Source organism: Saccopteryx bilineata, chromosome 5, assembly GCF_036850765.1.
Source record: "Saccopteryx bilineata isolate mSacBil1 chromosome 5, mSacBil1_pri_phased_curated, whole genome shotgun sequence".
Taxonomy (NCBI): domain Eukaryota; kingdom Metazoa; phylum Chordata; class Mammalia; order Chiroptera; family Emballonuridae; genus Saccopteryx; species Saccopteryx bilineata.
Window position 1 is genome coordinate 141683900 of NC_089494.1, and position 25153 is coordinate 141709052.

The 25153-nt window shown below is 37.6% G+C and overlaps 1 protein-coding gene across 1 annotated transcript in view; it reads left to right on the forward strand.

Annotated features, from left to right (window-relative positions):
- C5H10orf67 (chromosome 5 C10orf67 homolog) overlaps positions 1-25153 on the forward strand; it is a 130021-nt gene that overhangs the window by 94554 nt on the left and 10314 nt on the right. The window contains exons 13-15 of the mRNA XM_066233060.1: positions 5780-5867; positions 13761-13844; positions 13933-13993. Of these exons, the coding sequence (XP_066089157.1) occupies positions 5780-5867; positions 13761-13844; positions 13933-13993 (233 nt within the window). The remainder of the gene's footprint in view (positions 1-5779; positions 5868-13760; positions 13845-13932; positions 13994-25153) is intronic.

The window sequence follows — 25153 nt, forward strand, 5'->3', positions numbered from 1 at the left end:
AAAGCCATCTACAGATTCAATGCAATCCCTATCAAAATTCCAAAAGAATTTTTCAAAGAAATAGAAAAGACAATCCTAAAATTTGTACAGAACCACAGAAGAGGGCAAGTAGCCAAAACAGCCTTGAAAAGAACAAAGCGAGAAGAATCGTGCTTCCTGGTTCCAAACTATGGTACAAATCCATAGTAACCAAAATAAGATACTATCAGCATAAAAACAGACATATAGATCAATGAAAAAGAAGAGAGAACTCAGAAATAAACCTGCACTTATGGTCAATTAATTATGACAAAGGGGTGAAGAATACTCATTGGGAAAATGACAGTGTCCTCAATGAATAATGTTGGGAAAATTGCACGGCCACACCCAAGTGAATGAAACTGGAACCCTATTTTACACCATATACAAAGTCAACCAAAAATGGATTAGGTTTTAAATTTAAAATCTGAAACTAAATTTCTGAAAAGAAAATACAGAGAGTAAACTTGACATTGATCTTGGCAATGATTTTTTTTATTTGAAACTAAAAGCTAGACTACATCAAACTAAAAAGTTCTACACAGCAAAGAAAGTCATCATCAAAATTAAATGGTGGCCCTGGCTGATTAATTCAGTGGATAGAGCACCGGCCCTGCATGTGTGTTCAATTCCTGGCCAGGATACACATGAGAAGCGACCATCTGCTTCTCTTCCCCTCCCTCTCTCTCCTTTCTCTCTCTCTTCCCCTCTCACAGCCAATGGCTCAGTTGGTCTAAGTTTCAGCCTCAGATGCTGAGGATAGTTCAGTTGATTCGAGCATCGGCCTCAGACAGGGCTTGGGTGGATCCTGGTTGGGGCACATGCGGGAGTCTGTCTATCTCCCCTCTTCTCACTTAAAAAAATTAAATGGCAACTTACAGAAAAGGAGAAAATATTTGGAAACCTTATATCTGATAAGAGATTAATATCCAAAATATATAATTCAAACTCTGGGTCGGTAGCTCAGTTGTTTAGAGCACTGTCCTGATATGCCAAGGTTGTGCATTTGATCTCAGTCAAGGAACATACAAGAATCAACAAATGAATGTGTGAATGGCTGGAGCAGCAAATCAATGTTTCTCTCTTGCTGTCTCTTTCCCTTCCCCCTTCCTCTCCCTTCCTCTCTCTGAAATAAATATTTTTTTTAATGGGCAGAGACACTGAATAGACATTTTTTCAAAGAAGATATATAGATGGCCAACATACACATGAAAAGATGCTCAACATCATTAATCATCACGGAAATGCAAATCAAAACAACACGGAGACAACATCTCACCTGTTAGAATGACTATCAGCAATAAATAATAAAAAAAATTGGTGAGGATGTAAAGAGAAGGGAATACTTGTGCACTCTTGGTGGGAATGTAAATTGGTTCAGCCACTGTGGAAGAGAATATTGGAGGTTCTTCAAAATGTTAAAACTAGGATTATCATTTGATCCATCAATTCCAATATGAAAATAGAATATTGACAATATATCTACAATCCCATGTTCATTTTAGCATTATATATTATATAACATATTGTTACCACAGTTAGAATCATCTTGTACAAATTAGTCTGCAATTTGCCCTTATTACTTCACACTGTTTTGGACAGCTTTCCTCATCAGGACATTTGTATACACCTCATTTGTTCTAATGGCTATCTAGTCCTTTTATATATGTGGATTATAATTTATCCAACTAGTTAAGTTGATTAATTTTTTCCATTATAAACAATGCTGCATTGAATATTTTTGCATTTTTAAGTATACTATTGCTATTATTTCTGTAAGATAGATGCATAAAAATAATTTTGATGGGTCAAAGATGTACAATTTTTATCAAATTTTTCAACAATTATAATACACTTAAATTCTCTTTGTACCTCCACACCAATCTTATTCCTTTCCCTCTTAAGGGTCAACCTAATAAACTTAATGTTTATTTCCCCTTCTCCCCTTTTAATCTTTTTATACTATAAATTTATATCTGAGTAAAGGTAAATAATAAAAAATATTTTGTCTGCTTTAAAAATTTATGTAATGCACATTAAAAATCATTATGTACTTACCAATTTTTTTACTTGTTATAATTTTAAAAGTTATTCAAATTGATATATAAGATTTAGTTTATATACCTTGAATTATTTCAATCTGTTAATATTCTTTGATGCTTTTTTATGGCTCTGCATATGATCAATTTTGGAAAATTGTTTCATGTACACTTAAGAAGCATAGAAATTTTATTGTATCAACTTTATTTACTGTGTTGTTTATATCTTTATGTACTTACTTATTTTTACTGCAGTTATAACTATTGAGAGAGGAGCATTAAATTTTCCACTATGCTTATAGATTTATTTAATTCTTTTAGTTCTGTAAAGTTTTACTTTAAATAATTTATAGTTGTGTTGCTGAATAACTATAAATTTAGAATTCTGATATCTTCTTGTGAAGTTATCATTCATATGCATCATTATGAAATATTCCTCTTTATCTCTAATAATGCTTATTGTCTTAATGTCTTTCTCATTTAATATTAATATAACTATATCACTCTTTTTTGGTTAAGGTTGCATGGTGTATTTTTTTCTAGCTTTTTTTTCTTCCAAACTATCTTATTTTATATTTGAGTATCTCTCTTGTAAGCTGCGTAGTTAGATTTTAAGTCTATTTTGCCATCCTTATTTATTTTATTGACATACTTTATTCATTTACTTTTAGTGGAATTACTGATACCATTAGATTTGCATCCACCAGTTAACACATGGTTTTCTATTTAGTGAACCTGATTGTTTTTCTTTTTTTTTCACCTTCTTTTGGACAAATGAACTTGTTTTTATTCCATGTTTTCTTTTATTAACATGTTAATTATTCACTCTTTTATCTTTTGAAATTTTAACCTACATTCTTTGCATATTACAGTGTTATACAAGTTTCCACTTGATACCACTTCCCCAATAATTTTAGAACCTTAGAATATTTTAACTCTGCTTAACCTGCTCTCATATTTTCATTTTCATTTCATATGCATCTATATTCCATTGGACATTATGGTTATTGTTTGGTATAGTCAATATTCACTTATATTTACCCATAACTTTTTTCTTTGTTGAGTTTTCCATTTCTTCCTGTTTCTAATATATTTCCATCTCATATCATTTGCCTCCTGTCTGAACAGCTTTCTTTGGTTTTTCTGTTAATATAAGTTTATTGGCAAATAATTCTGTCAGCTTTTCTTTATAGGAATATGGCTTTGTTTTACCTTCATTGTTGAAGAATATTTTCTCTGAGTGTAGACTTCTTTAGAGCATTCATTTACTTCTTGACATGTTAATGATGCTAGTGCATGAAATATTGGTCTCCACCATTGATGGTGAGAAGTCAGCAATCTTGTTGCTCCTTTGAAGGTAATGTGTTTTTCCCATATCTGGGTGCTTTAAGATTTTCTCTTTGGTTTTCATTGGTTTTATTGTTAGGTGCTTAGGTATAGTTCCTTTTATTTATTCTGTCTGGCTTTTGAATCGATAGGTTAATGTCTTTCCTGAGTTTGAGAATATTTTTAGCTATTATCTTCTATTTTATTATTTCTGCCTCATTTCTAAGATTTTAATTATTTGTACATTATTTCCTTTGACTGTGATTTACATATTTCTTATATACTTGTCTTTATTTTCCTCATTGTGCTTTATTTTGTATTTTTAAATTGATTTGCTTTTGAGATTAATAATACTGTGTTCTACTATATCCATTCTGCTATTTAACCCATCTATGAGGTTCTTAATATCATTTATGGTGCTTTTATTTCTAAGATGGTTTCTCTATTTTTTTAATAGGTTCCATTTCTCTACTGAAATTCTTCCTCTTTTCCTCTATTTTATTGATCTTTTCCTCTCTCTTCTATAACTATTATAATGATATTAAAGTCCTTGTTTGTTACCTTTTTTCTTCTTTATTCATAGGATTCTATTTTTTAGCATACATAACTTACTGTATAACAACTTTATTGACATATAGTTTATATACCATAAAATCACTCTTTTAAAGTGTGGTTTTTGTATTCACAGAGTTGAGCAATGATTATCACTCTCTAAATCAGAACATTTTCATTAACCCAAGAAGGAATACTATACTCATTAGCATTGCCACCCATTTCTTCTCTCTCACTAACAACCATTAATCTACCTTCTGTTGATAATGATTTACCTGTTATGGACATTTCATGTAAGTGAATCATACAGTAGGTGGCATTTTGTGACTGGCTTTTTTTACTGGGTGTGTTTTCAAGCTTGTCTGTGTTTGTAGAATATATTAGTACTTTGCTACTGTTGACTGCCAAATAATATTTCACATAATAACTATACCACATTTTTATCCATTCTTTAATTGTTAGACATTTGAATTCTTTCCACTTTTTGGCTACTGTGAATAATGCTGCTGTTAACATTCATGTACAAGTTTTAATGTAAACATATGTTTTAAATTATCTTGTGTATACAAATAGGAAGAAATTGCTGGGTCACATGATAATTCTATGTTTACCTTTTTTTTTTTTTTCATTTTTCCAAAGCTGGAAAAGGGGAGGCAGTCAGACAGACTCCCGCATGCACCCAACCAGGATCCACCCGGCATACCCACCAGGGGGCGATGTTCTGCCCCTCTGGGGCGTCGCTCTGTTGCACCCAGAGCCATTCTAGCGCCTGAGGCAGAGGCCACAGAGCCATCCCCAGTGCCCAGGCCATCTTTGCTCCAATGGAGCCTGGCTGCGGGAGGGGAAGAGAGAGACAGAGAGGAAGGAGAGGGGAAGGGGTGGAGAAGCAGATGGGTGCTTCTCCTGTGTGCCCTAGCCGGGAATCGAACCCGGAACTCCTGCACGCCAGGCCAACGCTCTACCGCTGAGCCAACTGGCCAGGGCCTATGTTTACCATTTTGAGGAAATGCCAAAAGGTTTTCCAAAGTGGCTGCATCATTTTACATTCCACAATAAATGAGTGTTCCAATTTTTTTCTGTCTTTTTCAACATTTGTTACTGCTTATCTTTTTGGTTCTAGTCGTCCTTGTAGCTATGTAGTGACACCACATTGTGGTTTTGATCCATGAGTTGCACACCTAATCTCTTCTAAGAACCCCCTGTATGACTGAATATTGTGATCCTTTTGTTTCTTTCCTACTTGCCTGACAAAGGTTATCCAGAATATGCTTGGCTTTCTCTGAAAAGCATTGCCTTCCAGAGAGTGAAACTCCTAATTTTAGCATTATTTGCAATATAGATAGACTGAAATTTTCCCAATTTTTTAATATATTTGTTGTACTTTAATACATCATAATCATTGGTTTTGATGCTTAACTTCACCAAACTTAAGTTAGTTGGAGCCCTTTCAGTTTAACTACTGTGTTCTTTTGACATAATCTTTGATGACTTGCTCGACAATAAAATGTCCCCGGCTCATCTTGTACATTTATTTATTGCTTTAGTTCTAGAGACAGCCATTTCTGAAAGGTATCCTGGTTATTCCAGAGATAAATGTTTTGAAAACCAGGTCTGGACTCCCAAGATGTTCAATGACACTGTACTACCATTAGTTCTGTGCCTTTCAGGACTGGAAAATATATAATTTTAAAAATGAAAGAAGTTAGTCCACAGTTAAGAATTTTTACTTGTATTTCTTTTCTCTTACACTGAAAATTCTAGTTCCTAACCACATGAACATCATACTGATTTGCTTTAGCTTGTGATTTTTATACATTCTAATTTCAGTGTTGCTTTTATTTCAGTTTTTATGCCCTTAAGAATGAGATGTTTACTAGGCACACAGTGTTCCGTCAGTTTGCCGTGCTTGCTGATACATCCTTCAATTATGTTGTAAGTACATATGATGTTTAAATGCTATCTGTCTCTTTGATATCTGCACATATCTTTCTGTTCTTATTTAACACTTACTGAAACCTTGCACTTACAGGCTCTGGAGATATACATGATTGTCACTCTGCTAGTTACTGAGAGCATAAGACAAGTGCCTAAACCCAAATAGCTCAATCTGTTGTGAGTTATTGATGCGTAAACAAGTTGTTACAATGCAATATGGTTGAGCTAAAATAGAGGCAAGTGAAAATTTCTAAGAAAGGATGACTCATTCTAGCTGGAAAGTAACTGTCAGTTGACCATTTATGGGCATAAGGGTATCAAAGTTCAAGGCGGTGGTTCAGTGGATAGAGCTTCAGGCTGGGACACAGAGGACCCAGGTTCAAAACCCCGAGGTTGCTGGCTTGAGTACGGGCTCACAAGCTTAAACATGGGCTCACCAGCTTGAGCGTGGGATCATAGACATGACCCATGGTCACTGGCTTGAGCCCAAAGGTTTCTGGCTTGAACCCAAGGTCGCTGGCTTGAACAAGGGGTCATTCACTCTGCTGGAGCCCCCCAATCAAGGCACATATAAGAAAGCAATCAGTGAAAACTAAGGTGCCACAATGAAGAATGATGCTCCTCATCTTTCTCCCTTCTTGTCTGTCTGTCCCTATCTGTCCTTCTCTCTGTCTCTGTCACAGAAAAGTTAAAAAAAAAGAATAAAGAAATTAAACAGTTAGTACCTAGTACTATGCCATTCATTTTCATACTAGAAGTCACTTGTAGATAAAACCTAATTCTAGAATAGACTACTTTTTAACCTGTTAACTTAATAATTTCATTTGGGGGCTTTAATTATAAGCATAAATGATGTTCAGTGTGGAAATATATTCAATAAATTTTAAATAACTAAATTACCATGGTATAAATGCTATTGCGCATCTGCTATGATGCTAACTGTTCTGGAGACAATTCTTCAAGTTTCTGTCAAAATGTTTTCTGTATCTATGAGTCTGTTTCTATTCTGCTTGGTCACTTGTTCTGGTTTTTGGATTCCACAATTGAAGATGAAGTTAACTGGCATTTGTCTTTCTCAGTCTGACTTATTCCACTCAGCATGATGCCCTCTAGGTCCATCCCTAGTGTAACGGATGGCAAGATTTTATTTTTTATGGCTGTCTCATAATCCATTTTATGTATGCACTGAAAACTTCTTTATCCATACATCTATTGATGAACACTTAGGTTGCTTCCATATCTTAGCTATTGTAGATAATGCTACAATAAATATATGGATGTATATGTCTTCGCAATTTAGTGTTTTGGGTTTATTTGGATAAATACCCAGAAGTTGAGTTACTGGATTCTTCTTTGTCTCTTGTTACAGCCTTTGTTTTAAAGTCTATTTTGTCTGGTATAAGTATTGCTACCCCAGCTTTTTTTGTTTGTTTGTTTCCATTTTCATGAAATATCATTTCCATCCTTTTATTTTCAGTTTGTGTGTGACTTTCTATTTGAAGTGTGTCTCTTATAGACAGCATATGTAGAAGTTTTGTTTTGTAATCTATTCAGTTACTGTACGTTTTTTGATTGGAGCATTTAATCATTTACATGTAAAGTAATTGTTGATAGATGGGTATTTATTGCCATTTTGTTATTTATATATTTGATCTTTTTCTTTTTCTTCTTCTAAAGAAAACCCTTTAACATTTCTGGTAATACTGGTTTGATGGTGATGAACTCCTTTAGCTTTTTCTTGTCTGGGAAGCTCTTTAATCTCTCCTCCAACTTTAAATTATAGCTTTGCTGAGTAGAGCAGTTTTCATTTTAGGTCTTTGCTTTTCATCACTTTGAATATTTCTTGCAAATCCCTTCTGGCCTGCAGAATCTTTGTTGAGAAATCAGCTGGCAGTTTTAGGGGAGCTCCCTTGTAGGTAACCAATTGCTTTTCTCTTGCTGCTTCTAAGAATCTCTCTTTGTCTTTAACCTTTGGCATTTTAATGATGATATGTCTTCGCGGGGACCTCTTTAGGTTCATCTTATTTGATACTCTCTGTGCTTCCTGAACTTGCATGTCTATATCCTTTACCAGGTTAGGGAAGTTTTTCATCATTATTTTTTTAAAATTGGCTTTCCAATTTCTTGCTCTCTCCTTTCTCCTTCTGACACCCCCATGATGCAAATGTTAGTATGCTTGAAGTTATCCCAGAGGCTCCTTATACTATCTGCATTTTTTTTTTTTTTTTTTTTTGCTGTTCTGATTTGGTATTTTTTGCCTCCTTATATTTGAAATTTTCTGATTTGATTCTGCTTCATCTATTTTACCGTTGATTCCCTATACTATATTTTTCATTTCAGTCAATGTAGTTTTCATTTCAATGTAGTGTTCATTTCTGACTGGTTCTTATTTTATGGTTTCCCTGTTCTTTTTTACACTGTTTAAGTTCTCACTAAGTTCCCTGAGCATCTTCACAACCATTTTTTTGAACTTTGTATCTGGTAATTTGCTGCCTCCATTTTATTCAGTTCTTTTTCTGGAGATTTCATGTGGAAGCTGTTTCTTTGTCTCCTCATTCTGGCTGTTTCCCTGTGTTTGTTTTTATGTAGTAAGTAGAATGCTGCATCTTCCAGTCTTGGTAGAGTGATCTTATGTAGTAGGCATTCTGTAGTGCCATTGGAACAGACTTCCCACTTGCTAAGCTGGGGTGCTTCAGTCACATCCCCCATCTCGTGTGGACTGTGGGCACCTTCTTGTTGTAGTTGAACCTTAATTGCTATTGGAACATCACAGAAAGAGATTGACCCTCAGGCTGATCAGCTGCAATGACTGGCTTCAGCTATAGAGAGGAGCTGCTGTGCAGGAGTGGACCCCTGAACTCGCTTCAGTGGGACTTTGGTGCCTGCCAAGTCTGCCCCTTGAATGTGTTGCTTGTGGACAGGGTTGGGTTGTAATCCATGGTCTAAAGCTGTCCACTGAATGCACTGGCTCTGGGGCCTTCCAGAAGGTGCAAGCTAAGGTCAGCCACTCCCTCTGCCTGGCCCCGGGTCACCTGGTATGAACTACAAAGTGATCTGCAGATGGTTGCTACTTGTACTGGGTTCGCAGTGCCCAGGAGAGGCCAAGCTGTGAACTGAGGCTGGCTCCCTCTAGTTTCAGGCCTGGGACCACTTAGAAAGAAGAACGGAGTATGCAAAGGCCATATGCTATTTGTTTGAGAGATTTTCACCCTTTGAATAGTGAGTTTTTCCATGCTCGTTGACCCCAGGAGTGAGGTGGGTTTTTTTTCGAAAGATGAAATTAGTTTCAGTTACAGTTTTATTAACTTCAAATCATGTTTGTTTGACAACCAAATTATGGAAACTAAAAGAACGTACATTTGCCTTTTTTTAATGTTACCTTACACATTCTTAAAATAACAGTTTTTGTTACAGTCGTACTCTGGATGGTCAGGAGGCCTGAAGATGTACATGAACGTTCGTACTAATCAAAGGGTTAAGAAAGTCCAAAGCATGAGCCAACAGAAAGCATTTGTATGGAAAAGCCACTGGAAATGGCTTGAGTGAACATGTAAGCTGGGTGGGGCAAGACCTCAGGGAATCACCAAAGTGGGGCAAACAGTGTTAGCCAGGTTGGTGGAGACTCAGATATAGTGCTAGCTCTGTTGAGGGTAAGACTTGGCAAAGGAACAATGGCTTCTGCGAGCACTTTTGTCTTGGAGAGTGCTGCCCCTCTAGCTTTAACTTGAAGCCAGACAATTCAGTTCCTCCTCCTGTGTCCCTGGTTCCGTTCAAGCTCTGGCTCCTTCCCTGGAACTCAGACTGAGTAAGTTCAAGTTAAGTTTGTGTATGGACTCTTTAAGAGGAACATCTAGAACTCCAACAGCCTCCATCTCACTCTGGTTTACACATCCAGATGTTATGGAGACGTCTCTTCCTGGCACTAGAACTCTCATCTGGATGGCCTGGTGCGAGGCTGGGATCCCTTGGCTTTTCAGAGGGTACCTCCAACACCAAGATATTCCTCTTAATTTCTATCTGCTACTCTTGGGTGTAGGACCAGCCCATTCCATGTCTCCACCCTTCCTACTAGTCTTAATGTGGTTTTTTCTTTATAACCTGAGTTATAGGACTTCTAGTCAGGTAGATTTTAGGTGATTCTGAATAATGGTTGTTCTGTAGTTTAGTTGTAATGTTGATGTGGTTGTGTGAGGTTTTGAGTATCATGTTTACTTACACCACCATTAATTCTAGTTTTTAAAGTTTATATAGTAATCTGAACCTTGCTGAGGATTTTAATAACTGATTCCCCTGAAATGTTCCAAAACTGATCTACATAGATAAAAGCATATATAGTCTCTTTCTTCCCCTTTCGGTTTTCCTTGTCTTATCTGAAACTGACAATTTCAAGTGGAGTAATCCTTATTTTAGAATTTAATCAGTTGGACAAATCAAATATTGGAGGACCCATGAGAATACTGTGCTGCTTAAAAACAGGCTTGTTTTAGGATTATCTGGTAAATTTTTCTCAGTCAAATTTGAATTGCTTAGACTTTATTAAAAAAGACTTCTAAAATCTCAAAATTATAACATGAGAATATATAGTATAGCATAGAAAATATAGTCAATAATGTTGTAATAACTGTGTATGGTGCCAGGTGAGTACTGAGAATATCAAGGAGAACACTTTATCATGTATGTGTTTGTCTAACCACTATACTCTACATGAGAAACTAATACAAAGTAATATTGATGCCTGGCTAGTGGTGGCTCAATGGCTAGATCATTAACCTGGGATGCTGAGGTCTCAGGTTCAAAACCCCGAGGTCACCAACTTGAGTGTGGGATCATCCACATGATTCTATGGTCACTGGCCTGAGCCCAAAGGTTACTACTGGCTTGAAGCCCAAGGCCGCTGGCTTGAACAAGGGGTCCCTCAGTCTGCTGTAGCCCCTAGTCAAGGCACATATGAGGAGCAATCAATGAACAACTAAAGTGCCACAACTACGAGTTGATGCTTCTCATCTCTCTCCTTTCCTCTCTCTCTCTTTCTCTCTCTCTCTCTCTCTCTCTCTCTCTCTCACACACACACATACACACACATACAAAATAATAATAACAATATTGAATGTAAGCTGTAACTGAAAAATAAAATAAATAAAATTTCAAAATTGTATCAGTCCAAGCACATTAATAGATCCAGCATTTCTTTTGAAAATCATCTTGACCCTGCCCTCAGATATTCATGCCAACCCACCTTCCTACGGAGGTGGGATGGTCCTCCATCTACTTTGCAATATATCTGTGTGCCACTTCTTATCTGAGGTTCCAGGCTCTGAATCCATACCTGTACATCCACACAGGACATGAGCACCTGAGACACTCATCCAAAGGGATAGCAAAGGTTTAAGAATACTTTTCAAATATTTAAAAGAGGGAAAGTGAGAGAATGATGAATAAGTAGTGAACAAATGAATGAGTTTAGGGTACACTAATCTTTTCCCTTGGTTCCCTATACTCTATAGTCATTCATCAATTTCACAAATAGTTATTAAGTGCAAATATGTACCATGCTTTGTGCTGGGAATAAGATAGCATGATGAATATGGCTCCTTCCTTTATAGACTATAAATTCCATGAGATCACAGACTGGTATCTCTTGTAAATTGTTTTACACATAGAGCCAAGAATAGTGCCCGGCTTACAATGTAGAAAAGATAGATATTAATAAGGAAACATCAAACTTTAAATTACATGTTTACATATCTCCCCATGTATAAGACACTCCCATGTATAAGACACACCTTAATTTTGGGGCCCAAAATTTGGGGGGGGAATGTATTTCATAAAGTTATTGAACTCAAGTTTTTTTCATCATAAAATTCATACAACTCCTCATCACTATCAAAACTCCCATCCATTAATTTATCTGTGTTGTATGATAAGTGACTATCTTCAACAATGAGCACAAAAACAAGCGCAAAAAAGCAGGAAATGCAAGTAAAAGAAATCTACAACCACTGTATAAGACGCACCCAGTTTTTAGGCCTCAAATTTTTCGAAAAAGCTTGCGTCTTATACCTGGGTAAATGTGGTAAATACAAGTTACAAAAGAAAGGGTTTAGTATTTTCTTTATTAAGGTATATTTTATATATGGTAAGGTGAATAAATATTAAGTATATCATTTGAAGAGTTTTTTATTTGATTTTAGAGAGAGAGAGGAATGAGGCAGACAGGAAGAGAGAGAGAGAGAGAGAGAGAGAGAGAGAGAGAGAGAGAGAAGCATTCATGTATTGTTCTATTTAGTTGTACGTTCATTAGTCATTTCCTGTGTGTGCCCTGACTAGGGATTAAACCTGCAACTTTGGTGTTTTGGGACAACGTTCTAACTGACTGAGCTCACTGTCCATGGCCCATTTGAAGAGTTTGACCTGTGTAACTATCACCTAAATGAAAGCACAGAATACTTCCATTGTCCTTAAAATTTCATGTCCCTTTCCAGATAATAGCTTCCCCAGAATCTCATGCCAAACAAACACTGTTCTGATTTCTATAACTACAGGTTAGTTTTGCCTGTTCTTAAATTTTATGTAGATGGATTATAAAGTATATATTCTTTTATGGCTGGCTTATTTTATTGAGCGAAGTGCTTTTAAGATTCATCCATGCTATTATGTGTATCTGTAGCAATAATTTCTTTGTATTGCGGAATAGTATTCTATTGAATGACTAAACCCTAATTTGTTTATTCATTCTTTTCTTGATGGATGGATACCTGGGTTGTTTCCAGTTAGGGACTATGTTGGGGGAGAGGAAGCTGCTATAAACATTCCTGTACAAGTCATTTGTGGAAATGTTTTGTAACTCTCAGGGTGGGACATAGGAGTATATATGTTTAACTTTATAAGAAATTGCCAATGTTCCAAAGTGGTTGTATTGTTTTACCTTCCGCCAGCAATGTTTGAAAGTTCCTATTGGTCTACATCGGCACCAACTTGATATTGTCACTTTTTAAATTTTAACCATGCTCAAATACTACCTCACTGAAGTTTTAATTTTTATTTCCCTGATAATTAATGATGTTGCACATCTTTTCATGTGCTTACTGCCTGTTCTTAGGCCTTCTTTTGTAAAGGGACTGTTGAAGACTTTTTTTTTAATTGTCATAAATACACAGAACATAAAATTTGCCATCTTAACCATCTTTTAAATTTATTCTTATTTTTTAGTGAGAGGAAGGAAGCAGAGACAGACTCCCACATGCACCCTGACAGGCAAGCCCACTAGGGGGCGATTCTCTGCCCATCTGGGCCCTTGCTCCCTAGTACCCGAGGCAGAAGCCGTGGAGCTGCCATCAATGCCCAGGCCAACTCATGAGAGAGAGGCAAGAGGGGGAGAGGTGAGAAGCAGATGGGTGCCTCTCCTGTGTGCCCTGGCTGGGAATCATATCCGGAACTTCCACACCCAGGCCGACAGTCTACCACTGAGCCAGCCGGCCAGGGCCCATCTTAACCATTTTTAAGTATACAGTTCAGTAATTTTAAGACCATCCACATTGTTGTGGAACAAATCACCAGAATCCCTTTTTTCTTACAAAACTGAAACTTCGTACCCATTAGAAAACAAACCCCATTCTCGCTCCCCCACCACCAATTAGTCTGCTTTTAATTATTATTGGATTTTTTTTTTAATTTTCTCAAGGCAGCCTGATTAAGGAAAAGGTCTATTCCATGGGCTAAAAGGAAAGGATTTCCCCAGGCATATTTGAGGAAATAAGTAAAGAACATAGTTTTTATCCTTGGTGAACTGATAAGCCCTTGGTGGTCCAAGGGCTGAAGAATAGTCTACATTCATTTTTTCTATACTTATTTCCCCTTGACAGCACAGCATGTCCTTCTCGTGTCTTCCAGAAAGTAAAGCCTTTACTTGTGCAGTCTAAAACGAACGTGGTAACAGATTCGCCATCTTCTGGAAGTGATACTTACAGATCTTTGGTAGGTAAATTATTTTTCTCCTATTAAACATCTAAATCAGTCAATAGTATTCAGTCTCAATAATGAAACTTTTTGGTTTAATCTACAGATAGACAGCAGGTATACAGACACTGTCAGTGATCAGAAATCTTTTCTGCTTCCATCAAAAGGTAAGAATATTTATTGTTGGGAAAACGGTTCACACACAGAATGAATGAGTCTACTTTTCTTTGTTATCCTGAGGCGTTGGATATTCTGCATGAACATATAACTTTTTTCAGACAATTTATAAAACTAATACATAGATGTGCTGAATAAAAGAACTCTAATATGGGTCTCACCTGTGGTGGCGCAGTGGAGAAAGGGTCAACTTGGAACACTGAGGTCACCAGTTTGAAACCCTGGGCTTACCTGGTCAAGGCACTTATGGGAATTGATGCTTCCTGCTTCTCCACCTTCTCTCTCTCTCTCTCTCTCTCCTCTTTCTAAAATGATTAAATAAAATCTAAGAAAAAGAATGCTAATATGTATTTTTAAATATTGATTGCTGCTAACTGAAAATTAATTTGGTCATATTTCAAAACTAGAATCTGTCTCAATTGGAATCCTGTTTACTTTTTATTAAACTGCCCACCAACCACATGTTCTTGTTAAATTTCTATTTTTCCAACTTAATAATTAAGAAAAAAGTACAACTATATCTAGCATACTTTATTTCCCCTCAGTTCGTACAAGGCTTCAAATTGGAGTCTTTTGAAAATAGAAGTATGTTTTGTTCATAAGTTTCTATGTGTTTGGGGGTATAAGCATACTTCCTTTTATTTAAATCTGGAAACCAAAATACAGATCCTACTTATCACCTCTTTCCTTAACTGTCTATGTTATAAATAATCCAGCGAATGGTGTTGAGTGGCAGGTTGATTAAGTAAAATTAAAGAAATTCATTATTTAAGGTCCTTAACAACCTCTACTAAACAAGTTGGATTAACAAAATATGACATTTCCCTGGCTGTTGACTCAGTGGTAGAGCATCAGCCCAGAGTGTGATGTCCCGGGTTTGATTCCTGGTCAGGGCACACAGGAGAAGCACCATCTGCTTCTCTACCCCTCCCCCTCTTGCTTCTCTCTCTCTTTCTTCTCCTCCCCTCCTGAAGCCAAGGTTCTATTAGAGCAAGTTGGCCCCAGCAACTGATGATGGCTCCAAGGCCTCTGCCTCAGGCCTGAAAATGGCTCCAGTTGCAAGGGAGCAAGGGCCCCAGATGGGCTAAGCATTGCCTCCTAGGGGGCTTGCCAGGTGAATCCTGGTCAGGGTGCATGCAGGAGTCTGTCTCTGCCTCCCCTCCTCTCACTAAAGTAATAAAAAAAAAATGACATTATTAGTCTAAAGTATTATTATTGATGATAACCAAAGGGTATCAGTAATTTTTATTTTTTATGTCTGGAAATGTTTAAAAGTAGACTTTTAAATAATCTTTATGCAAGAGTATGATATGAGTTTAAATCTTAGACCCTAGCTTTAAAATCTTGTACTTAGCACCTGAGGTGAGGCCATGGAGCCATCCTCAGCACCCAGGGACAACCGAGCCATGGTTGTGAGAGGGGAGAGAGAGAGAGAGAGAAAGAGAGAGAGAGAGAGAGAGAGAGAGAGAGAAGGGAGAGGGGGGGCGTGGAGAAGCAGATGGTCACTTCTGTGTGCCTTGACTGGGAATCAGACCTGGGACTTCCACATGCCCAGCCGGCACTCTACCGCTGAGCCAACGGGCCAGGGACAAAATATTCTACTTCTTGAAATCTGTATTGATCTTTAGCAGAGAAGAATCTCTCTCTGGGCCTCCATGCAATAGAAAGGCTATTTCTTTAGTGCTTACACGTATAAGCAGTTCCAGAGGTGCCTGGCCCAGGTACAGAGCAATCTCTCAGCACTCACAGTGCCGGTTGCCTCTCGGGCTGGCACTTAGATTACAGTAAGGCTTGGACTGGACTCTGTAGCACACAGCTACTACCTTTTAAAAGTATCCGCATTTGCCATTTTTTTAATTTAATGATTTTAGAGAGAGAGGAAGGGGGAGAGATAGAGACAGGCAGACAGATAGATGGACATCACTTTGTTTCACTTATTTAGGCATTCATTGGTTGATTCTTGTATGTGCCCTGACCAGGAATCAAACCCACAACCTTAGCAAATCAGGACCAGGCTCTAAGCCAACCGTGCTACCCGGCCAGAGCCTATATATTGGCATTTCAATAAGTGATTAGATCTTTTGAGTTGTTGGAAATTCCAATCCATACAGTAAGTTATCTCTAAAACATTATAATATATTAGGAGACAAGAGACTGTCAGGATTTATCATGAAAATACAATTTTTTTATTTGGATTCTTGCCTGAAATTTTAATTAGAAAGTTGAACAGCAGTATTTCATACCCCAAGTATTTCAGTTGAGGAGTTTGCATCAAAATTTTTTTTTAATTTTTCTTTATTTATTAATTTTTAGAGAGAAGGGGGAGAGAGATAGAGAGAAGGAAAGGGGGGGGGGGGAGAAACAGGAAGCATCAACTTGTAGTAGTTGCTCCCTGTATGTGCCTTGACCAGGCAAGCCCGGGGATTTGAACCGGTGACCTCAGTGTTCTAGGTCGATGCTGTATCCACTGCGCCACCACAGGTCAGGCTGCATCAGAATTTTATTTTCCTTAACCAAGCAAACCATTTTCAGAGGTCCATTTGCAGTACTGAGCTGAAACAAATGTCACCCCCTTTCCTCAGTTCTGAAAATGCAAAATGTGGACTTAATTTCTACCCTGGCTACACAAAACCCTCCTAAAATTTATTGGTACACTTTTCATCTTACCAAATTGAATGGAATGTAAATGTTATTTTATGTTCTATAATTGTGCAGTATGTCACAAAACTCACTGTTCTGAATATGAGTCTGCATTACAGAGGAGGCCTCATTGACAATATTCACACCAAATTCTCTAAACATAAACCTGAAATTTCTATTAAATCTCAGACACAACTTTTTCTCTTTTTTGAGAGAGACAGAGACACACACACAGAAAGGGAGAGAGATAAGAAGCACAACTCATAGTTGCAGCATTTTAGTTGTTCATTGATTGCTTCTCATCTGTGCCTTGAGGGGCTCCAGCTGAGCCTATGGCCCTTTGCTCAAGTCATTGACATGGGGCTCAAGCTGGTGAGCCTACACTCAAGCCGGTGAGCCTACACTCAAGCCAGTGACCTCGGGGTTTTGAACCTGGGACCTCAATGTCCCAGGTCAACACTCTATTCACTGTACCACCACCTGGTCAGGCTCAAACAACTCTGACAGTTCTTGTTCTTCTCTTTGAAGTTAGAGGAAATAACCTAGTTAACAAAAGTTTGTTTAATTGGGTTCCAGTTAATACAAAGTTTAGTAAAATTATATTTTTGTTCTTAATAAATAAAAACAAGTAAATGAATGCCAGGAGACATTTTTATACAAATTTACTAATTTGGGAAATAAATGAACTACAAATTTACTAATTTGGGAGTAAATGAATCTTTTCATTAGAAAGCACAGGCTCTTGCCTTGGTCTAGAAACTCTGTTGGTTGGAGCATCATCCCAGTGTGCCAGGGTTGAGGGTTCAGTCCCTGGTCAGGGCACATGCAGGCAAAGGAATGCATGGATGGGTAAAGCAATGGATTAATGTTTCTCTCTCTCCTCCTTCCATCTCTCCCTCTCTCCCTCCTTCCTGTCTCCAAAATTCCATCAATAAAAAAATATTTTTTTAAAGAATGCATAGCTTTTAGTGATTATGACTAGGCTTTCAAAGAGCCAAATTATCTTCATGAAACAAGTCATTCTGAGCTTCTCAGATATTTCAGAAGGTTGAGTACCCTCCTTCAAGCCCCTATATTATTAGTGTTTTCAAATACTAATTCACAAATCCATTATCAAAGAGGTGTTTAGTTCATGTTTAGTATATATGTGACTTATAGACAAATCTTTATTACTTTCTATAACATGGCAGGGGGCATTGTTTATGTAACCCATATGGTGACAAAAGCCAAATTGAGTTCTTTAAAGTCAATGTTGTATTGAGTTCCATTTTTTAGAATATCTAAATAGAATATTAATATTTCAAATACCCTTTTGAATATTTATCTTTCCTGATACAACCACCTCAATGTTGCATCAAGGATTGAGGTTCTTAAGTTGCACTTTCAGATACAAGATACTTTAAAAATTATGTATAGCTGACAGTTAGTTGGTGTCAATCCTATTCTAAAAGCCTTTTAGGCCCTGGCAGGGTAGCTCAGTTGCTTAGAGTACTGTGCTGAAGCACCAAGATTGTGAGTTCTACCCCTGGTCAGGGCATATACAAGAATCAACCAATGAATGCATAAATAAGTGAAACAACAAACTGATCTCTCTCTCTCTTTCACTTTTCCCCTTATCTCTAAAATCAATTAAAATAAATAAGTAAATGCCTTTTAGGTTGTAAATTCAATCTTCACAAAACTCTAAGAGATGGGCACTCTTGCTTTCCCCCTATTTACAGAGGAGACTATTGGACAAAAGGGAATTAGTAAGCTTCCAGGGTTACACCACAAGTAAGTGGAACATCTTAAATAAGAATCAGAGAGTGTGGTGCAGAGCCTAAGTTCGTCACCACAAAGTTATGGTTACTTGGCCCAAGACTTATGTATGGAGTGTTGTCCCATTTTCAACAGTATAATGGGAAAACATGGGAGGTAACAGAAGAGTTTTGGAGGTAGACTGACTTTAGTTGCCATCTCAGTTTCAGCTACTTACTCAGTGACTTCATCTCAATTTTCTCTGCTATGTAAAATGGAGATGGTGACTCCACCTCACACCTTGTGATGCAGATGAAGTGAGAGAACACATGCTGTGCCTAGCTAACCCTATCCCTATCTGTCCTTCTGAGCTGTTGATAATAGCACCCTCGGTCTCCAAAATAAAGTCTACATTTTAACAGCTACATAACAGCCGTAATGACTTACACCATAGGATAGTGATTTAAAAGAGCTGCTTTCTCCATTAGATCTTTAGTTACTAATTTTGTACCAGAAATAAGTATAAGAATAAAATCCATCATTACTATTAAAATGTACATGTTGGGCAGATAAAATATATTATGCTCACTTTGTTAAAGATGACGCTGCCCACGTGAAAGCCGTCACCCAGGTGATATTAATGTGTGTTGGGGGTAGGCTGTAGGCAGGCAGAATCCTTGTAGCCTGGGGCTTGGTTTTGGGATTAAGCCTTTCCCACCCTTTTTGATGTGGGGCAGTACAATCCCATCATGCCCCAGATAAGTGACTTTGTATTAGAGACTTCCCTATTTTGTATATTGGATTAAAGGTTTTGATTTCTATACTATAAAATGGGGGCAGAACAGGAGCTTGCTCTTGGTTCCTGAGATTAACATTAGAGGAGAGAGCAGAGAGGAGAGCAGAGAAAGGCCACATGGAGGAGGCCAGGAGAAGTAGCCAAGATGGCGGAGTATTGAATGAGAAGCCAGTTTGTGCAGAGTTTGTGCAGGGAGAAGGAAGGAGATGGGGAACAGAGGTGAATAAGTCTGGTGAGCTAGAAACCTTTGATTCTAGGAAACTTGGATAAGTCAGTAGCTTTGTGAGCACTGAATGTGAGTGGGTTTTGGAGCCCAGTGTGTGTTTTTACTTGCCTGCCGGGTGCAAGCTAGGATTAAAAATGATGGCCCGTCCCTGGCCGGTTTGCTCAGCGGTAGAGCGTCAGCCTGGTATGTGGGGGACCCGGGTTCAATTCCCGGCCAGGGCACATAGGAGAAGCGCCCATTTGCTTCTCCACCCCACCACCCTCCTTCCTCTCTGTCTCTCTCTTCCCCTCCCGCAGCCAAGGCTCCATTGGAGCAAAGATGGCCCGGGCGCTGGGGATGGCTCCTTGGCCTCTGCCCCAGGCGCTAGAGTGGCTCTGGTCGCAACAGAGCGACGCCCTGGAGGGGCAGAGCATCGCCCCCTGGTGGGCAGAGCCTCGCCCCTGGTGGGCGTGCCGGGTGGATCCCGGTCGGGTGCATGCAGGAGTCTGTCTGACTGTCTCTCCCCGTTTCCAGCTTCAGAAAAAAATATACAAAAATAAAAATAAAAATGATGGCCCATCAGTTTTTGGCTCCATTGTTTCTTTACCGACTGTCCGAATCCATTGCGAACCTGCATGAGCCAGGCTGCTGTTATGGTGGCATGGCTACTGGCTTTACAGTACACTAGCTGCTATTTTGCAAAGAGTGAAATAAAACATGAAAAATATATTAAAACAGTGTTATATTCGGTAATATATCTTTCTTAAGCAGATAGAAAATAACTTTTTTTTATGTTACAAGTTTTAATCCAAAAAGGACCTTAAAGAGAACAACAGAGTCACACAACATAGGAAAAAAGATAAGCGATAAATAAATCTTTGTTAATCAAAGAGAATAAAAAATGAGGTAGAATATTATCTGCAAAATTTCAAAGCAGTTTTTTACTCAGTCATAATGATCCCAAGAGAGCCCAGGAAACATTATTAATTTGTTTGCTACTTAAGTGTGATAAAATTTGGGATCTGAGCTGCCCATTGTGTACTGTGCACTGCCACAGATTTTATGTACTCAAGAGGACCTTTCTCACAGTCCAGAAATTAGGTGCTATTGACATTGTAATCTTTGTAAATGTCCTTAATGAGCCCCAAAGACACGAATCTCACAGATAAAACCTCAAAGTAACAGTGTCTCTTTAAGTGATTTGCCGGTAAGGGAAAGCTCAAACAAAATATCTTAAACACAGGAGGAACCCAAATTTAAACCTAGATTACATTGTGCTGTTAATTCTCTGAGATTTTAGGGAAGAAACATTGACGAGATGATTTAAAGGCTTTTAAAGATTGGTAGAACTATCTCAATATATTTAAATCAATTTTAAATTCTTTCTTTTCATTCTTTGAATTTTTGGACCTATAAAGTTTTTGTTTTTGTTTTTTTAACTAAGTGTAGTTAAAATTTTATAAAAATAAATATTAATTGAAAGTGAAGTTTAGTTGCTTCTATTTTTGTTTTAAATGCAGAAATAATTTTAACAGTCACAAAAAGAACTTAGCAGATAAAAAGAAAAAGAAATTTTAGGCGTGTTAACACTGTTTTATATATTATTTCTAGACTTCAACTATAGTTACTATAATAAGGTTTCAAATTCATATTCAAGTGAGTGTTTAATACTATATAATATATATACGTAAACAATATATAACGTTGTTTAGCATGCAATTGATGGTATAAAAATGGTAGAAGGAATTAATCAATGAATTATGAGTTAAGTACCAGGACTAACTTGAGTTTCTAAATACAATGTATTAAAGCATGTGTAAATGTTAATATCACTGCCACCAACTTGTCTAGTACTTTTTTTATTTTCACAAATTACCTATTATACAAATGATATATTTCTAAGTTACAGATGTCATTTTTGTCTTTAAGATTTGGAATGATTCTTGAATACCTTTTCTTAAAATTTTTCCTTGTTCTTTATACCTATATTCAAAAGATATTTTTATCCCTTTGAATAGTACAAATGTTCATGCATGTATTCATGCCTCTTGACCATCCAGAGTATGATCGATTTATTATAAAAATGTGTAAGGCAACATTTAAAAAAAAGGCAAATGTATGTTCTTCTTGTTTTCATAAACTAGTTATCAAACAAACATGATTTTAAGTTAATAAAACTGTAACTGAAACTAATTTCATTTTTTGAAAAAACACTCACTCCCAAGGGTCAGCGAGCATGAAAAACAACTCACTACTCAAATGGTTAAAAATATTTTCTGGCCTGACCTGTGGTGGCGCAGTGGGTAAAGCATCGACCTGGAACCTTGAGGTCGCCCGTTTGAAGCCCCGGGCTTGCCTGGTCAAGGCACGTAGGGGAGTTGATGCTTCTGCTCCTCCTCTGTTCTCTCTATCTCTTTCCTCTCTCTCTCTCCTCTCTCTCTAATAATAAAAATGAATAAATAAAATTATTAAAAAAAATATTTTCCAACAATTAGGAATTTTAAAAATTAAATGTATTAGGGTAACATTTATTAGTAACATTATATAGTTTTAAGTGTCCATTCTGTAGTACATCATCTGTATGCTCCCGAAGTCTAGTCACCCTATATTTAACCCTTGACTCTATAGTCACCACCATATTGTTGTCTATGTCTATGAGTTCATTTTGTTTGTTGCTTTCTGTTTTACATCCCACAGATGAATGAAATCATATAGTTTTTGTCCTTTTACCTCTGACTTATTTCACTTAGCATGATACTCTCAAAATCCAGCCATGTGGTCGTAAATAGCAGTATTTCACTCTGCCTTGTGGATGAGTAGTATTCTGTTGTATATATGTAGCACATCTTCTTTATCCAGTCATCCATTGGACACTTAGGTTGTTTCTGTATCTTGGCTACCATGAATAATGCTGCAGTGAACATAGGGGTGCCTATATACCTAAAGATACATATTTTCTATTTGAAGCATGAGGTTTACAATATTAGAGAATAAAGTCTGGAAGATCAGCAGCGTATAATATACCTTTGCAAATACAGGGAATTTTCAATGACATAAAAAAGAGTCAAGATAACCACTTGGATTAGAGAATTAATCACAGAAATCAGAATTTCTCTAACTGAAGTTCTGTCCATAGGTCAAATAAGGGATTGAAGAATGTATAAATGAGAATGAAAGTTAATTCATGCTTTGAAAATACAGTATTAATCTTTGAAATAAGTAACCAGGCAAATTGCTTTGAATTTGTAAGATCGTAAACACTTAGTAGAAAAATGGTCAAGACTAATAGATATGAAGAATGTACTTTATTAATTTGATGGACTGTCTTGTATTAATTTAGTCTAATGATGCTTTTAAGTATATGTAGACAATGTTTCACTTAATAAATGCTACTAAGCACATTTCTAATTATGCCCCAAACTGCCATTTAGAACCCTTCAAAGCATGAAGCATGAGACAAGAATGCTTTCTAGTGTGTGTTGTTATTCAATTGCTGGGCCATGAGTTGGACTCTAGGACCCTCTCTGGATCCTGTGGCCACTGATTTTATCACAAACCTCAGCTGCCCTATGGCTGCTTGCTCATTTCAGAGGCATTATAAACCATGTAAATCTTTATTGTGATAACAAAATATTGAGAAAGAGTTTAATCAGTGTAGAGACAAATAGATGTTAATTTTTAAATTTAGGAATGGTTCTGTCATAGAAATGGCAAGATCTCATAATTTATTGTGTATGGATTCATGCAAATTCATGGACATGTCAAGTGCCCCCTTAACTGAACTGGAAATGACATCCTTGTATGTGAAAGATACCATATGACTATTTCTTTCAACTGGAGGAAGCATAACTTTGCAAATTGAGAGAGTAAAGTGGATATTGCCCTGGCCCCATAGCTCAGTTGGTCAGAGAATCCTACTGAAGCACAGAGGTTGCTGGTTCAATCCCAGTCAGGGCAAATACAGGGACAGATCGATGTTCATGTCTCTCCCCCCCACCACTTGAATACAGTTATGTGACTATTTCTGTGTGCGTCAGTCTCATTCCCATTCCACAGCTCATTCCTATAAACTTGAAGGTGCCTGTTCTGCTATGACACTAGGGTGTTGACATCCCCAAGCCGTCTGGCTTAGCTTACTTCCTATGAGTGAAATAACTTTTTGTCGTAGAGCCTCCCTAGGCCCATAGCTTTTTATAAAGCCATAGCCCCATATTAGAAACTTTTTTTATCCCCTCCCCATGCCCACTTTCTTTCATTCTAGCTTCTAGCTTCAAGGAGTGAATTTGTTCTTCACCCAAAATGAAGCACACTTGGTTTGTTACCAAAAAAAAGAGGAAGAAGAAAAAACCTTTGTTCTTGGATGTCAGTATAAATTTCTAGACCTGGAACCTGGAACCTGGAGCCAAACAGCTTTGTGGTTTCAGCCTGTGTATTAGTTTCTTAGGCTGACACAACAAAGTAAAACAAACTGGGTGACTTTAGTCACAGAAATGTATTATCTTGCAGCTATAGAGGCTGAAACTTTGAAATTAAGATGTTAGCAAGGCTGGTTCGTTCTGATAGCTAGTTGCAAGGGAGAGCCTGTCTCATACCTCACTCCAAGCTTCTGGTAGCCTTGAGCGGTCCTTTGCTTATATGGTGTTCTCCCTTTGTCTTCACAGCATCCTTCCTTATTGTGTATCCCTCTCTGTGTCCAAACTTCTACTTTTATGAGGACAAAGACGTATTAGATTAAGAACCTTATTTCCAAATAAAGTCACTTCACAGGTACTAGAAATTAGGATATCAACATTTTTTGGGACACAATTCAGTTCAATATCCTGGTTCATTGCTTCACATTTCTTTACCAGAAAAATGTTTATCTTGTTTTGCCCAGTATGTCTATTTATTTTTTTCTTTTAAAACTCTATTTGCCATATTCATGCAGGGTACCAAATCATGGGCTCGCCATACCATTGTACTCCCTCCTTCCCACCAGAAAAACAAACAGTTCTCTTCATGTTTCTGAACCAAAGTTCCTTTATTTGATTTCAGCCTTACCTTATTTATACAACCTATTCTAAGAACATTTACATTGTAAACAATAGCCACAGTTGTCATTATCCTATGTGTCAAAAGCATGCATTAAATATCTACAATATTTTTTAAAAGAACATTTGAAAGTCTCTGCTGCATTGTAGTAAGTCTTTTCCCCTTGTTTTCCATTCTGTAAAATAGGCAATAGGTTTTCTTTTCAGAAAAGGATATGTTATTTGCTGAACTGTCTACCTCTACCACCAAAAAAAAATAATGTTGAAATCCTAACCCGGCCCTGGCCGGTTGGCTCAGTGGTAGAGCGTCAGCCTGGCGTGCAGAAGTCCCGGGTTCGATTTCCGGCCAGGGCACACAGGAGAAGCGCCCATCTGCTTCTCCACCCCTCCCCCTCTCCTTCCTCTCTGTCTCTCTCTTCCCCTCCACAGCCGAGGCTTCATTGGAGCAAAAGATAGCCCAGGCGCTGGGGATGGCTCCTTGGCCTCTGCCCCAGGCACTAGAATGGCTCTGGTTGCGACAGAGCGATGCCCCGGATGGGCAGAGCATCGCCCTCTGGTGGGTGTGCCAGGTGGATCCCGGTCGGGCGCATGCGGGAGTCTGACTGCCTCCCCGTTTCTAGCTTCAGAAAAATACAAAAAAACAAAACAAAAGAAAAAACAAAACAGAAATCCTAACCCCCAGTTCCTGTGAATGTGACCTTATGGTACCTGTAACACAAGGTGTTGTCAGGTGTAATCAAGT